Raw genomic sequence first — 16,156 nt, forward strand, 5'->3', positions numbered from 1 at the left:
ACCAATATTGGAGGTGGGGCCTGGTGGAAGGTGTTTGGGTTATGGGAGTCAATCCCTCATAAATGGCTTGGTGCCGTCCTCACTGTAAGGAGTGATTTCTCACTCTATTAGTTCTTACAAGATCTGATTGTTAAAAAGAGCCTGGCGCCTCCCTCCCCTCTCTCTTTCTCCTTCCTCTCGCCATATGATGCGTGTGTCCCTTCACCTTCTGCCATGAGTGGAAGCTTCTTGAGACTCTCACAAGAAGCAGATGCTAGTGTCATGCTTCTTGTACAGCCTGCAGAACCGTAAGCCAAATAAACCTCTTTGCTTTATAAAATACCCAGCCTCAGTCATTCCTTTGTTGTAACATAAAAACAAAGACATTAAAGTAGTAGGGAAGAGAATAAATATAGGGACTTCCATCACAAATTAATCAGTAGGACTTCAGGAAAATCCCAGATGAAATATTATTTTTAAAATTTTACTAAATGTTTTGAATAGAAATCTTCTTTGCTTCTACTCTAAGAGATTTAATTTGCTTTTATGTACTTCATTAAATACAGGTAGGTACTGCTTTCAATATGATGTAATGCTGCAATTGACTATGAGAGGCAAGAGACCTGCTCCGTGGAGTTTATATTCTTCAAGGAATATTATATTCAAAAAGGGTCTAAGTGAATTACACATGTTTGAGAATATAAGCAAGCAAATAGATACATATGAATAAAGATCAAATGCAGAGTAAAAGTGAAATTCACTAAGATTAAAGGCCAGAAATATCAGATGAAAAGTTGGGCTTCACTGACCACCTTTTCTTCATTTTCTTAACAACATAAACTTACATGCTTTGAATAGCATTTGAATAAGAAACTTCCTTACATGATTTGGAGTCCGTTGATGGTGGAGAAATATTAGACACAGCAAGGTCACTTTTTGATTTTTTAGGCTTCTTTGCATTTAATTGCCAAGGTTTATCATAGCTTCTGAAATCCCTTCTTGTTCCTTTGGATTCTGTTAAAACAAAATATATATCAAATCGCAACAAAGTGATTTCAAGATTGAACAAAAACCAAGTCCATGAGTCATTAAATACACTTGACAAAACATACAGGTCACCTCAGATCAAAAATAATGTACACACACAAAAGTACTTCTTGTTTAATTTCATCTGTAAATTCGACTTTTAAATCTGCTATGAATCAGTTTTATATATGCATATGATTAAGATTATATCATATAAAACTATGAAATTGGCAGGGTGTGGAGGCTCACGCCTGTAATTCCAGCACTTTGGGAGACCGAGGTGGGTGGATCACCTGAGGTCAGGAGTTTGAGACCTGACCAGTATGGTGAAACCCCGTCGTCTCCACTAAAAATACAAAAATTAGCCGGGTGTGGTGGTGGGCGCCTGTAATCACAGCTACTCAGGAGGCTGAGACAGGAGAATTACTTGGACCCAGGAGGCAGAAGTTGCAGTGAGCTGAGATTGTGCCACTGCACTCCAGCCCAAGTGACAGAGACTCTGTCAAAACACACACACACACACACACACAAACACACACAAAAAAACCAAAAAACAAAAACCCATGAAATTAATTTGAAATGTTTTTCAGGCATGGGTTCCCTTCACTTAAAATAACATTCTGTGAATGTCATGGAATAAAGCATTGCATTCTATTGTAAATAAAAACAAACATTTCAGTAAATTTCACTCACTTGATGCCACCTTATCTATTATAACACATAAAATCATTGATATTCACCTAAATCAATTTATCTTCTATTGCAAGAAAGATACATTTAAATCAATCAACACTGTTACTTTGAAATTCCCCTTAGAAGGTGGTCACTGTCTTTGCCATTCCACAATTAAAGGGCCTTTCAAGAGTTCATCCATCTTGACTTCTTTTACAAGAATTTCATGTTTTTATACAGAACAATCTTTTTCCTCATCCCCATATCACCTGATAACTCTTTCTTCATCTCATTTATTCCTTCCTCATCTTCCATTCCTCTAATCTATGTGGCATTCTTTAGGGTTTCTTTATGCCTTCTTCTCTTAATTTACAAACTTAAAAACCACCCTAGCTTCATGGATGACTCATGAGTCTTTCTCCGGCCACTCACTTATAAATAACTAACATACATCATTACACATTAATGGATTCCTCAAACTTTCATGTTAAGGTTGTACTTAATTAGCTGTTACCCAATTTGTCCACCTCCAAAATCCCATTAAATACCAAAAAGCCATGAAAATTCTAAAGCATTAGGAACATAAATATTTGTCCATGATCTGCTAGAACCCAGGAAGTATTTCCATAGATAAGGTTAAGAGAGGATATAGGCCAGTCAGAAAGAGAATGGAAGATTTCTAGGTATCTACCCCAAACTTGGAGTCATCTCCTTATGTTGTTTCACAGTCTTTCAGAATTTGTCTTTCTACATCCATTCGTGGACTATCAATTCTTCTAATGCAACATAGTAATGGGAGAAAAAAACCTTGGTCATAAAATATAGCATCTCATGATATAAAGGAATATTAAATGGAGCCAGAGTGGAATGAAATGAATGTTGTGGCTTTCTTTATTCTCTACTTATAGCAAGAAAAAATCCGTATTAATTCAAATAATTTAGCAATGATATGTTTATCTAATTCATTGGAAAGAGATAAGAGATAGTAAGTCATGCATCAATTTTGCAGAAGCTTAAAGGATTCAACTAATATTGAAAATGTTAATAGCCACCATGATTTCGCCTCTCTAAAGTTTTGAAAAGAATCCAAATAGTTCCAAGATATATGGAGAGAGAACAAAGAAGAGCCCACCTACACTATTTGTTGATAAATCTAGAACTGGATAGAACATTCCTCACTGAAGTTTGAATAAAAACAGAAAATATTATTCTAAGAATCATTTAATAAAAAACAAGAATACAGTATTCACAATGCAGAGGTAATCATAGTTTTAAAAAATATTTATAATGGAAAGCCATTAAATGTTGGAATGTGACTGTGACTGTTTTGTCTTCTCAGCAAAAATAGAAGAAAGTGGACTCAATGAAGCCAAAAGAAATTAGAAGGGAGATAGGCTAACCAACCTATGAATAAAAATGTAACTGTGTACAGAAATAATAAAAAGAAGATGAGATAAAGATGCAGCAACAGGAAACTAAAATGCAATACCAACATTTAAATTTGTGTTCAAAGCCAGAAAGAGAAAACCGATAGTGTAGAAAATTGAATCAGTGACACACAGAAAACACTTTGCTTGATACACTTCTCTAGAGGACAGTCAACAAAGGCAAATACAATGCCAAATGAAATGAGAAAAACAGAGAACAGTAAATAAGACTCAACTTACACATAATAGATTTTCCTGAAAAATCATAGTTGACATTCCGGTAAAACTTTTGAATATCAGAAGTAAAAAGATTTGTAAGTATTCAAGAAAAATCATTTGTCTTTGATTCCTACAAAGGAATAAAAATAAGGCTGTTTTCAAGATTCTCCTCCACAATATTAAATGGCAGACTTTTAAGGAGAAAATGTTGTGTCCCAAGTTGCTAGATATATTTAAAGGCAACAAAAGAATATCTTCAGATATTTCCAAAAAGTATGATACTCATGCACTTTGAATATTGCGACGTTTTCTAGCTAATTAAAAGATGCACCAGGCTGGGCATGATGGCTCACACCTGTAATCCCAGCACTTTGGGAGGCAGAGGTGGGCAGATTACGAGGTCAAGAGATCAAGATCATCCTGGCCAACATGGTGAAACCCCGTCTCTACTAAAAAATACAAAAAAATGTTAGCTGGGCACGGTGGTGCATGCCTGTAGTCCCAGCTACTCGGGAGGTTGAGGCAGGAGAATCGCTTGAACCCAGGAGGCAGAGGTTGCAGTGAGCCAAGATCACATCACTGCACTCCAGCCTGGTGACAGAGCGAGACTCTGTCTCAAAAACAAAACAAAACAAAACAAAAAACCAAAACAAACAAAAAGATTCACCAAAATCAGTAATTCAAAATTACAGTCAGGGTTTAAACTGGCATTATTTACCATCATTCAATTATAACCTCTTCAGTTTCATTCATATCCAACAATTCATCTATGCTTTTCTCTTCCTGCCTGCCGTACTTTCCCTCTAAAATTTTTCCCCTTCCTCTGGGCCATACCCTCCACATAAACACTCTTCTATCTTCAAATGTCCCCTTTCATGTCTTAGCACAGCCCCCATTCTTCCCACGATAGTGTTCCCTCCTCTGCAGCTTCCTGGGATGATAGATGCTCTTGCCCCATGTCCCATGTTCCACAACCACAGGCTGTGGAAGCAGGGCTGGATCTCCTGTTTCAATGAGGCTTCTATGATTGAAGCCTCAAGAGTAAAGTAAAAGTGTCTGTTCTCTTAAGGGAAATGTCACTTAGCTATACTACTCATTTCTCTTCATTATCACACATTATCACCACCTTTTCGCCTCTGATCAATCTCACAGCCTTACTTCAGACAGTGGCATAGTCTTTTCCTGTCTCTTGTCCTTTCAATAACTTGAAATAAACTATACTGACCTATTTATCCTTAGACAAACCATGCATCAAGCCTCATACTTCCTTGCCCTGCTCAACTCTGAAGAGCTTCGCTTCCCTGATATTTCTGCTACCCACAAACTAAAGCTGCCCACAGGATTTTCTCATTATCTGGAATCATTCCACATCAAACATCTTGATCTCAAATATCACAATCTCTCAGCACAGCTTGTATCCTTCTGTGTTGCTCATATTTTCACCATATTGATCTCCTGAAAGTTTTGATTGGCTTTCTCTGTCTGAACCTCCCCCTCCACTTGCTCTCTACTTCTCAGACAGCTTGATCACCTGCAGTTTGCTCACAAATACCCTCAACTCCTTTTGCAAAACTTCTCCCACCCTTGCTGTAGTAACACAACCACAATTCTCAAAGCCTCCCAAACTGTTTTCTCTCTTCCTTCCCAGAACTTTCTGAGCACTGCTAGAGAAAAATAACAATCTTACTCATGGTTTCCATGATTCATTAATAATAATTAATTCATGTCCTCGACTTCAGTTAGGCCCCAGAACTGCATGACAATCTTTTTAAAAAATTTTCCTTTGCCAACTCTTTTTTCCTTTCTCTTGGTGACTTTCCATAATTGGTGCACTTACCTCAGTCTTCCCTATCTGACCCCCCAACCACTTGTCTTGGCAAGTGCCCTCACCACATAATAAATAGAGAAAATTTAGAGCACGTGAAATCATCTCACACTTGCCTTCTCCCAGTCCATCCCATACGCTATCTATAAATTTGACCCACATCTTCCTTTATTCTTTCACTCTTACTGTTATCTGTATGAAATTGAAGGTCACATCTGGGACTCCTGCTTTGACCCATCCTCAAAGCTTTAGACTCACATCCAATACCTGCTAAAATTATCTACTCAAGTGAGCCGCAAGAAATTAAAATTCATCAACAGGTACTAAGAGAACTGATAGAATAACATGGTAGTTCTTAACCATGATCTCTTTCCCATGGTATTTCCTCCCACATTATCCCCACCCCTCAAATGCAGACAGGACTTTTAACTTGCTTTGAAACAGTAGAATATGGCAAAGGTGATGAGGTGTCAATGCTATGATTACATTCTAGTATATAAGATCCATCGTAGTAGATTGGAATGAGAAAAATGCCTTGTTAACTTTAAAGAAGTGGGTTGCCGGCTGGGTGCGGTGATTCACAACTGTGATCCCAATGCTTTGGGAGGCTGAAGTAGGAGGATCACTTGAGCCCAGAAGTTCAAGGTCATGGTGAACTATGATCATGCCACTGCACTAAAGCCCAGGCAATAGAGCAAGACCCTGACTCCATTTTAAAGAAGAAAAAAAGAAGGAGGAAGGAAGATGAAGAAGAAGGAGGAGGAGGAGGAGGAGAATAAGAGGAAAAAGAAGAAAAGGAGGAAGAATTAGTAAGCTGACGTGATGGGAGAGACATGTGGCAGGGACTCTGGGTTGCACCTAGGAGGCGAGAGTAGCTCCTGGCTGAAAGTCAGTCAGAAAATAGGGACCTCAGCCATATAGCTGCAGAAAATTAGTTCTGCCAACAGCCCAAATGAGCTTGGAAGCAGATTCTTTCCTAGTCCAGCCTCCAGATGAGAATGTAACCCAGCCAACAAGTTGATTTGCAGCCCTGTGGGACCAAGCAGAGGACTCAGCTAAATCATGCACAGACTTCCGACACGTAAACACTGAGGTACTTAATGTGTGCGATTAAAAATGCAGTTGGCCGGCGCAGTGGCTCACATCTGTAATCCCAGCACTTTGGGAGGCTGAGGCCAGCAGACCACGAGGTCAGGAGACCAAGACCATCCTGGCTAACACGGTGAAACCCCGTCTCTACTAAAACTACAAAAAATTAGCCGGCTGTGGAAGCGGGCGCCTGTAGTCCCAGCTACTCGGGAGGCTGAGGCAGGAGAACTGCGTGAACCCGGGGGGCGGAGCTTGCAGTGAGCCGAGATCGCGCCACTGCACTCCAGCCTGGATGACAGAGTGAGACTCTGTCTCAAAAAAAAAAAAAAAAAAAAATGCAGAGTTCAATATACTCCTATCTCTTCAGCTACTGATTTATAAAATATGGACTCACATGAGCTACAGCAAATTCATAGATACTCATCTGATCTGCATTTATGGGTACCATCTTGGTACCTATAAACCAAAGCCCCTGCCTACCTACCCATTCTACTTAGAATCTAAACCCAAGAAAGTTAAGGCCAAGAAGGCATTCATACGAGATACAACCAAAGAAGACCAAAATCCTTGCATGGGATCCCATAAAGCATGAAGAGGCAGAGAGAAGAGATAACACCATCCAAGGAAAGTCATTTGGAGTACAGTCGGATTTCTACCGGAATCAGACAAGAAGTTGGTTACCCAAGCAATGGGCATGAGGGGATTTGGATTTGAAAGTAAATGTCAAACTAACAGACCAATGTGTAAACACATTTTATGAGCAAAGACTGAGGTCATGTCTACCTAATTCTTTCACCAGTGTTTACTGGGGAGATGAGGCTATTATACACTCAGAAAACTAGTTCCCTGATGTAAAGAGTCAGTGAATCTTCCCAAAGTTTACTACACAGGATAAAATTGGGGCATGGAGAAATAAAGAACAATCATCAATTTGGGCAACAAGAAAAGTAATCCTGTAGAACTCTACTATTATCTTTCTATATAGATAAGCTATAAGCATTTAATTCAAATTATTCATTAAAAATAAGTTTAGGATAACTAGTTTGCATTTATACACGATAAAATCTTTTGATGCAAATCTGAATCTTATCTGTATTAAAATGGAATGTGCTGATTCTTGTATTTTGATACATAATACATTACAATATATTCAAATTAAATAATTTATGACAAATTTTAGCACGTAGGTAAGGTCAGAGATGAACACATGAAACCTTCAGTAACTATCTATCTAGATTTATCTTATTAGAATCAAAGGGTTTTGAAATTTTGACATTAAATGAATCCCAAATTAACTGCATATATATTCTTCATTTACCTGATGTTTCGCTTTCTGCCCATAGAGCTGCAGATCCAGACAAAGTTCTTTGAAGTTGTCCACGGTTCCCTTGTTTAGACTGAAGATGGTCAATGAGAAATGGGATTGGCTGGTCAGGTGTCTCAGTTATTAACTTGGTCATTAATTCCTGAAGGCAGAATAGAGTGCACAATTATAATTAATAATAACAGCAACAATAATAGCAAACACTTACTTAGCATTTAATATTGTCAGGCACTGGTCTAACTGCTTTATATACAGCAACTAACTTCGTGCTTATAACAATATTTTCAGACAGTTACTGCCCTCATTCTGAGGAAACAATAGCAGAGAAGTAAATTGTCCATGTTACAGAGCTAATATGTGGCAAAGCCAAGATACATTTATTTTTTATTTTGTGTTATACTTAGCCAACAACATACTAAAAGTTTAATCTAAATTCCTTTAAAATTATAGCTTAAGAATTTTAAACTTCAGTTTGCTGTTTTGAGAGATATCATTATAAACTAAACTTTTGCTAAACTTCACCATCTACCTTATATAAATGTCATTTTTTTTCTTCTTAATGGTATAAAAATAACAAAAGTGAAGAAATTTTTCTTGGAATTAAAGAAACAAGTAATAAGCCACAGACTTATAGAAACCAAAAAGTGTCTTAAAGTAGTCTCCAAGAAATACAGAATTTTCTTTTTGTAAAAATTCCTGATGCGTTTCCTTCCTTCTTCCTTCCTTCTGCTCTTTTTTGAGTTGAGCAATGGTGAGTTATCTACCTGCAAGGCAGGCTGTTCCATTTTGGACAGCTCTAATGATACTTTAAAGTGGGCTGAAATCTGCCCAAGGGTAAGATCTACACTTTTTTAAAAAATATTTTCCAGTCAGGCACACCAAAGAGCAATCTCCAATTTGCAGTCCATTAGAATCCCTAGATTGTTCAAATATGAACAGCTGTCAAGCCACATGGATATCATTTTGTGCTGTGTAATTGGGTTTGTGAACTTATGTGCACCATTTATATTCATATCAGTCACATTTCATCTTGTTGGTTTTAGCCTAGAATTCCAGTCTGTTCATTGCTGTTTTAAGCTCAGATTCTGTGAGAGGCAGTGGTTCTAGTGCTCAAAAAATCAGATATTAAGAGAGCTAACAAAAGTGTTACTGGAAATTCCCCAGTGCATCTTTTTTTTGTTGGTGGTGGTCTGTTTCCTTTGCCTTGAATGATGTTCTCTCATGGTCAGATGGCTGGTTTGTCATCCTTCATTCTCCAATGATACCTCTACGAGAGGTTACCCTAACCAATCTTCAGAAGTCTTTATTACTTTATCATTTTATCTTCTTCACAGCATTTAGCACTCTCCAGAATCATTTTGTTTAATATTTGCTCACCTGTTTGTTATCTCTCTCCTCCCCCACCCCTACTGTAGCACTTGGAAAAGGACTTGCTTAGTTTGATATCAGTTTTCTCTGTAGGGCCTAGAACTCTGCCTAGCTCATAGCTGGTGCTGAATCAATACCTATTGAATGAATGACTCAATGAATCAATCAACCAATCAATGCTTGCTTTATTGACTACAGGTAGATATTAGTAACTAGAGTCCCTTATTGTGCCAATAAATAACAATTAAACCTTTCATAGCCCAGCAAAATATAGTGCTCAGACATGCTATATAAGAAACTTCTGTTCAGGTTATCTAAGGGATATTTATTTACATTTTTAAGTCTAGGAAAACATGGCTTTCTCTGGGCAGAGGTTAAATGGATTTTGCAGATAACAAGATTCCAAGTTGATCACAGAGTCATGGATTAAATATTTCTGCATATTTAAAAAATGTGTAGATTGAACACAGAGTTAGAAGTAAAAAGAGCAAAGGATTTTTACCACAAATACATTATGATGCAAGATATTTATTAGACAAGTGTAATACTTTGTATATTCTGAAAAACAAGTAAGCAAACAGTTGTCACCAGTATTATTCATTTCTGCTATTTAATATTTCAATTATCATAGTTATAAATAAAAAAGGCCATTCTGCTACTGTTGTGGAGGTAATTGTAAAGTAATGCAGAGTTCAATTAAATCCTAATTATACATCTGTGGAATGCAATCTAAAACATTTTGGATTTTACCTCTATTATGTATTATGTTTTATTTGAACTAATTTTATATTATAAAGAGTTTCAGAAAATAGAAAAAAAATAAATAGAAGGTACAACTGGATTGCAATTGTCACAGAATATCTGGACACTCAGATAAAGCAAAATTAAGTCAGGTAATGGAACTTACAAGCCACAGCCATTTCTATCCTGACACCTCTAAAAATCTCATGGTTTTTGTTTTGTTTTTGAATTTACCTTTCAAAGTGGATGGAAAGTTTCTAGATTTCTTTTTTTAATAAACTGAAGTGTTCCTACATTTTTCTTTAGAAGTTGGATTATACAGTCATAATAAACCAAGTAATTACTCTTAAGTTTTAAAAATAGTATCAGTCTATTAACTATTTTGGATATATTTGTATTGTATCAATCAATATATGAGATTAAAGACACAGGACAAGTTCAGTCATGAGCAAAATGATCATAGTAGATGTTTGCAATAGGGTATGTTGGGTATCTTGGTTGGACAAAAGTCTAGTTTTAAATGATTGTATTTACAAGAGTAATTACCCTGCTTCTCACTTAACCCATGTATCTTCCGGACTTGAATCATTCTGAGGACTTGAACTTGACAGAAACCCCTTTCCCAGACATGAAAATTTAAATGCTTAGATTTGCCAATCATGGCAATAAAAAGACTGATTTCTTTCCACCACAAGAATTTAGAGCCACAGAGATAGACCTGAGGGACCGATAGATTTGAAAAGGTGAGAATCAAGTTGCCCAGCTAGTATGTTAACTTGCAGTAGAAATCAATTGCAGAAAGTTTTATAGGAATCATTCACCATAGGAAAAAATGTATTCTAGAGCATCAAGCCAGTTTCAGGTACATAAGCTGAACGCCAAATGGCACTTCCAGGGAGAGAGAAGAGCCTCGCCTTCAATTCTTACCATCAGTTCAAGAGTCGTGACATGAAATTCCCTGGGAGAATAGGAATTTCTCAGGCTGTGGGTGTATATAAATTAATAGAACAATGAAGTGGTAAGAGCACTCCTACCCTGGAACAAAATGTTTGTGGACATTTTAGACTAAGTACTCAGGGATTGGTAGAATGTAGGTATCAATTTTAATACCATACTGTGTGCACTCCCAGGCTAGTTAAACTGGGACATACAAGTTGCAAACAAAATAAATTAGCAGCTGTCACCAACAGGAGTTTTAGTTCATACTTATATCAATAAAATTAATATAAACAATATGCAGTTGAAGATACAGGAAACTAGTGATTAGACACTCAGGCTTCGAAATCTGATAGCCACTATTTTTCTTTTCTTTTCTTTGAGGAGTCTCACTCTGTCACCCAGGCTATGGACAGAGTGCAGTGGCACAGTCTCAGCTCACTGCAACTTCCGCCTCCTAGGTTCAAGCTATTCTTCCACTTCAGCCTCCCGAGTACCTGGGACTACAGGTGTCACCATCACACATGACTAATTTTTGTATTTTCTGGTAGACATAGGGTTTCTCCATGTTGGCCAGGCTGGTCTCAAACTTCTGACCTCAAGTTATCCACTGGCCTTGGCCTACCAAAGTGCTGTAATTATAGGCATGAGCCACCATGCCCAGCCTAATAGCCACTATTTGAATCCCTCATCTCCTACTTTAACATTCATAGTCCATCTATTAGATGTGAAAAACAATAGTAGCTACATCATACAGTTGCCATGGAGATTAAATAAGATAATGACTGCAAAGCACCCATTAAGGGCTTGAGCTGTATGTAGCCTTCTGTGATGGACTAACACCTCTTTCTAAGGCTGGGAATGAATTCTCAGAAATCTCAGTATGATCTGGGTTAGAGTTTCCCAGTGAAAGAAATGTGTAGGAGATTCAGAAAGCAGAGCGAAGTATAAAAATATTAATCTTCGGAGTTGATTGCAGGCAGATGTGACAACAGATGACAGATTCACAACAGCTTCCTAGCAAGCTTGTGGAAACCTCCACTGCTGACTGAGATAGTGATGAGAGCTCCACAAAGACACTGAAGAATTGCAGCAGCTTCCAGGCAAGCATTTGAGAACCACATGCTTCCCTGCTGCAGGCTGGTATATTCAGGGTCAGCTCCTCTGACCTTTGGTGATACCCCCTCCAACTTCAGCAGCATTTCTATGTCCTCTGTGGCCCAACCTTTTAACTCTCTATCATAAACCCATTTTTAATATGCCCTATTTAACACAGATACATAAAGTGGTTTCCATTTTCCTGACTTAACTCTTAGTGATGTACTCCCAAAAAGTCTTAGCCAATATTTTTATTTTTACTATTATTTTTCTACATTTATACAACATATAGTTTACATATTTATATTATATATTTATGTTTATTATTACTACTATTATTACAATATTTATCAATATACATTTGTAATATTATATATGATAATACACATTTTATTAGACTTATATTTTTAATAATAAAATGAATCAATGTTCTCTTAATAATGTTTTTTATCAACTAGAATCTTTAACTTCATGAGTATACTACTTAGTAAGATAACTCCCTGAACTAATACCTGTTTCCTTTATTGTTAATTATAATTTTGGTGCTGGTACAAATACGTTTGTTTAAAAATTATAAATGCATACGATTACAGCACTATTTTCAATAGCAAAGACTCAGAACCAACCCAAATGGCCATCAGTGATAGACTGGATAAAGAAGATATGACACATAAACCATGGAATACTATACAGCCATAACAAAGTATGAGTTCATGTCCTTTGCAGGGACATGGATGAAGCTAGAAGTCCTAATTCTCAGCAAACTAACACAGGAATAGAAAACCAAATACCACATGTTCTCACTCATAAGTGGGAGTTGAACAATGAGAACACATGGACACATGGACACAGGAAGGGGAACATCACACACTGGGGTCTCACATCACACACCTGGGGGCAAGGGAAGGGAAGCATTAGGACAAATACCTAATGTATGCAGGACTTAAAACCTACATGACGGATTGATAGGTGCAGCAAATCACCATGGCACCTGTATACCTATGTAACAAACCTGCACGTTCTGCCCACATATCCCAGAACTTAAAATAAAAGAAAAAAAGGAAAAAAAAAAAATGCATACAAAACAAAATTCCTTTTTACAAATTTTGAAAAGCAACTTAGAGAATATAAATCATTATGCAATTATTGAGTGAAAATTTATATTTTGCAACGTGAAAGGGCTACTGGAATTTAGGTGTCTAATAACCAGCAACAGTTAACCTTGCACTGCTATTTAGAAAATTAGCATGATTGAGCTGGAGAATGAATACTAATTAGTAACGATGATCGTCTCAAAATGCATTTTAATGTTAATTTTCATTAGATAAAAGCAAAGTCATAAGTAAGTTGGTAACTCATCATAGACTCATTTATTATTAACACTGGAATGAGTCTTTAAGCAACAGTAGAAATTATTAGTAAAAGATCCATTTCATGTGCTAGAACCTGTAAGATTCCTTGATTATAAAACAAAAGAGCACTTGGGCGCACAGAAACTTCGATTTGTATACAATATTCCTGGTGTTTACCCATTCATGTAATGAGCCTCTAAGGTTTCAACGACTTCAGGTTAAAAACCCTGGCCCTGGGTACCACAGCACATAGCCAGCATGGCACTCTGCCTAAAAATTTGTGACTTGGGACTAACTTACTTTTTGCTTCATTTCCCTAACAGGAAAGTAATGCTTGTATCCCTTTTAACCTCAGGAGAAAGTTGTTAGGAAACAAAGTTAAAACCATTTCCAAAATCCCAGGAATCTTTTACTACATGACCTTTTTTGTTAAATCAATACATATGCAGGGCATTGTACTCTATTAATGATGGAGGTGGTACCAATTAAATATATTTTTTATTCAGCACCCATAAATTATTACCAATATTAATAGCATATGGCATGTTATCAGCTGTAGAATGTTATTTAGTTCACAAGTAGCATTAAAATCTGATGACTGAATTTATTTACTCTAAATCTGCATCTGTTTCAATTTTGTTTTTAATTAAATCTCTATTAAAAATTTGCGTTTGAGATCACAGCCTTCCAAACATTCATCCCCACTGCCACTACCCAACAGTATTTCATAAATAGGCAGGTAATAAGCATGGAATTGACAATGAATACATGAAAAAATATCCACTTGATATTTGGTTGCCTCCAAAAATGTACTTTATTCTCAAACCACCCCCATTTAAAATTGATGTCACCTTTCCCAGTGGATGAAATTCTACTTGGTTTCCTTCCGCACTCATAGCCCATTCATGCCTTTTCTCTCATTCTATTTTTTTCGAATGGCAATAGAATGGTAAGGATGTTTTTTCTGCCTCATTACACCCTTAAGCTGTTATGAGTTTTGGTTTTAGTAAAAAACAGGTTCCAATGCAGTATCTAGGTTTCCATGCACAGTGAGAACAGGACAGGCATCTCTCTGATCTCTTTCTGTCAGATTCTTCCCTGACATTCAGAGATCTCAGATTGTCCCCGATGGCTCAACCTTCCTCCACCTCAGATCCAAATCCACACCAGCCCTAAATCCACTTCGCTTATTCCCAGTCAAAACTGTGATTTCAATGGAAGGCTGAACCCAGCAGGAAAGCAATGTGAATAGTAATGATTTAAAATGTCAGTCTTTTACTGAGCACTATGGGAGTCCGAGATAGGCGGATCACTTGAGTTCAGGAGTTCAAGACCAGCCTGACCAAAATGGTGAAACCTTGTCTCTACTAAAAATACAAAATTAGCTGGCCATGGTAGTGTACATCTGTAACCCCAGCTATGCGGGAAGCTGAGGCGGGAGGATCACTTGAACCCAGGAGGCGAAGGTTGCAGTGAGCCGAGATGGTGCCACTGCACTCCAGCCTGGGCAACAGAGAGATACTCTGTTTCAAAAAATAAATAAAATAAAATATCAGTCATTTATTGAGTCTGATAGGCACAAGTATTAGGTATTTTACATAGATTTAATAATTCACTATACATTTAAGAATTGCATACAAGATGCATAATCCAGACAACATATATGCACTTTTACAATGGTGCTTGTTAAAAGTTGTTTCTTAACTCCTTGCTTATTCCAGATCACCTGACCCTTACCAACAACCCACCAATGCACACAGTCATAGCCACACATCCAGAACTATACAAGCCTCAGGAATAAGATCTTTGGCATCCCTGACTTGTAAGGCTCTTGGCTTTCTCAAACATTATTTAATGTAAAATTAGATTTATCATATCCATTTGTCATAAATTTTAAAAGCATAATTAGCCTTGTTGTATACTATGGAATAAAATCCAGAGATAAAGGTAGGGAAAATAAAAAATAAATTGCTAGAATAATGAAGATTAGGAATAATGAAAATACCACAACTAAAAACTAAACATTCTAAATTGTAAAGCTGAATCATAGACACTGAATTCTTTCTACTTTTAATAATGCAAACACCGGGGCCTATCATGGCGGGGTGGGGGGAGGTGGGAGGGATTGCACTGGGAGTTATACCTGATGTAAATGATGAGTTGATGGGTGCTGACGAGTTAATGGGTGCAGCACACCAACATGGCACAAGTATACATATGTAACAAACCTGCACGTTATGCACATGTACCCTAGAACTTAAAGTATAATAATAATAATTTTAAAAAATAGCAAAAAAATAAAAAATAAAAAAATAATGTAGGCAAGTATATCTCCTACCTGCATGTTGTGCACATGTACCCTAGAACTTAAAGTATAATAGTAATAATAATAACAATATAGGCAAGTAATAAATCTAACCAGCAGAACTTTCCAATTACGACAAATCATGCAATATTTTGTCTGATGCCTTCTAATACAGAGATGTCTTCTCAGGTTAATAATTGAACATTTAGTATGCAGTTTTAAATAGTCTTCATATAATAGCACAAGCTTGTAGTTAAATTTCCAGGCAAACATCAAAGTTTCCAGTGAGAAATTAGCATATCCTACGGAAATAATTTCAGTTAGGGATTACATTCCTCAACATAATAGTCTATCGAAGCAACTGATTTAGTGTCAGGTAGGACTTCACACAGTCTTACTTGAAAATACCTCTGTAGGAGTACAATATAGGTGACAGTGGAAAGAGCAAAGCAGTTCAAAAAACTCAAATACATTAAATAAATTTGTGATGGCAAGTAGCAGATGTATATAGAAGCTCCCATAAAAAAGAAAATGTCTCTCAGTTCAATTAAAATTACTTTATTTTAGCCTTTAATCATTTATAAAGAATGTGTATCTAAAATGAGGTGCTCAGAATGACAGGATAATGAGAAACTGGTGATGGATACACTGTACCATCATAGCTGAACACCAGGACATACACAGACATTATTTTGATTCCATGCACCCTAAAAGAGAATTTGGGATGAGAGTGGGGTTTAATAGGAAGGTACAGATTTTGGTGTTTGACCTGGATTTATAGCCTGGCTCTATCCC

The 16,156-nt window shown here is 36.9% G+C and overlaps 1 protein-coding gene across 4 annotated transcripts in view; it reads right to left on the reverse strand.

Moving 5' to 3' along the window:
- C8H8orf34 (chromosome 8 C8orf34 homolog) overlaps positions 1 to 16,156 on the reverse strand; it is a 480,177-nt gene that overhangs the window by 368,277 nt on the left and 95,744 nt on the right. For all 4 annotated transcript variants that reach the window (XM_050800254.1, XM_050800253.1, XM_050800252.1 and 1 more), the window contains exons 2-3: positions 7,556 to 7,703; positions 862 to 993 (exon numbers count right to left, since the gene is read on the reverse strand). In XM_050800254.1, coding sequence (XP_050656211.1) covers positions 862 to 993; positions 7,556 to 7,703 — 280 coding nt within the window. The remainder of the gene's footprint in view (positions 1 to 861; positions 994 to 7,555; positions 7,704 to 16,156) is intronic.

The sequence above is a fragment of the Macaca thibetana genome, chromosome 8 (assembly GCF_024542745.1).
Source record: "Macaca thibetana thibetana isolate TM-01 chromosome 8, ASM2454274v1, whole genome shotgun sequence".
NCBI lineage: Eukaryota > Metazoa > Chordata > Mammalia > Primates > Cercopithecidae > Macaca > Macaca thibetana.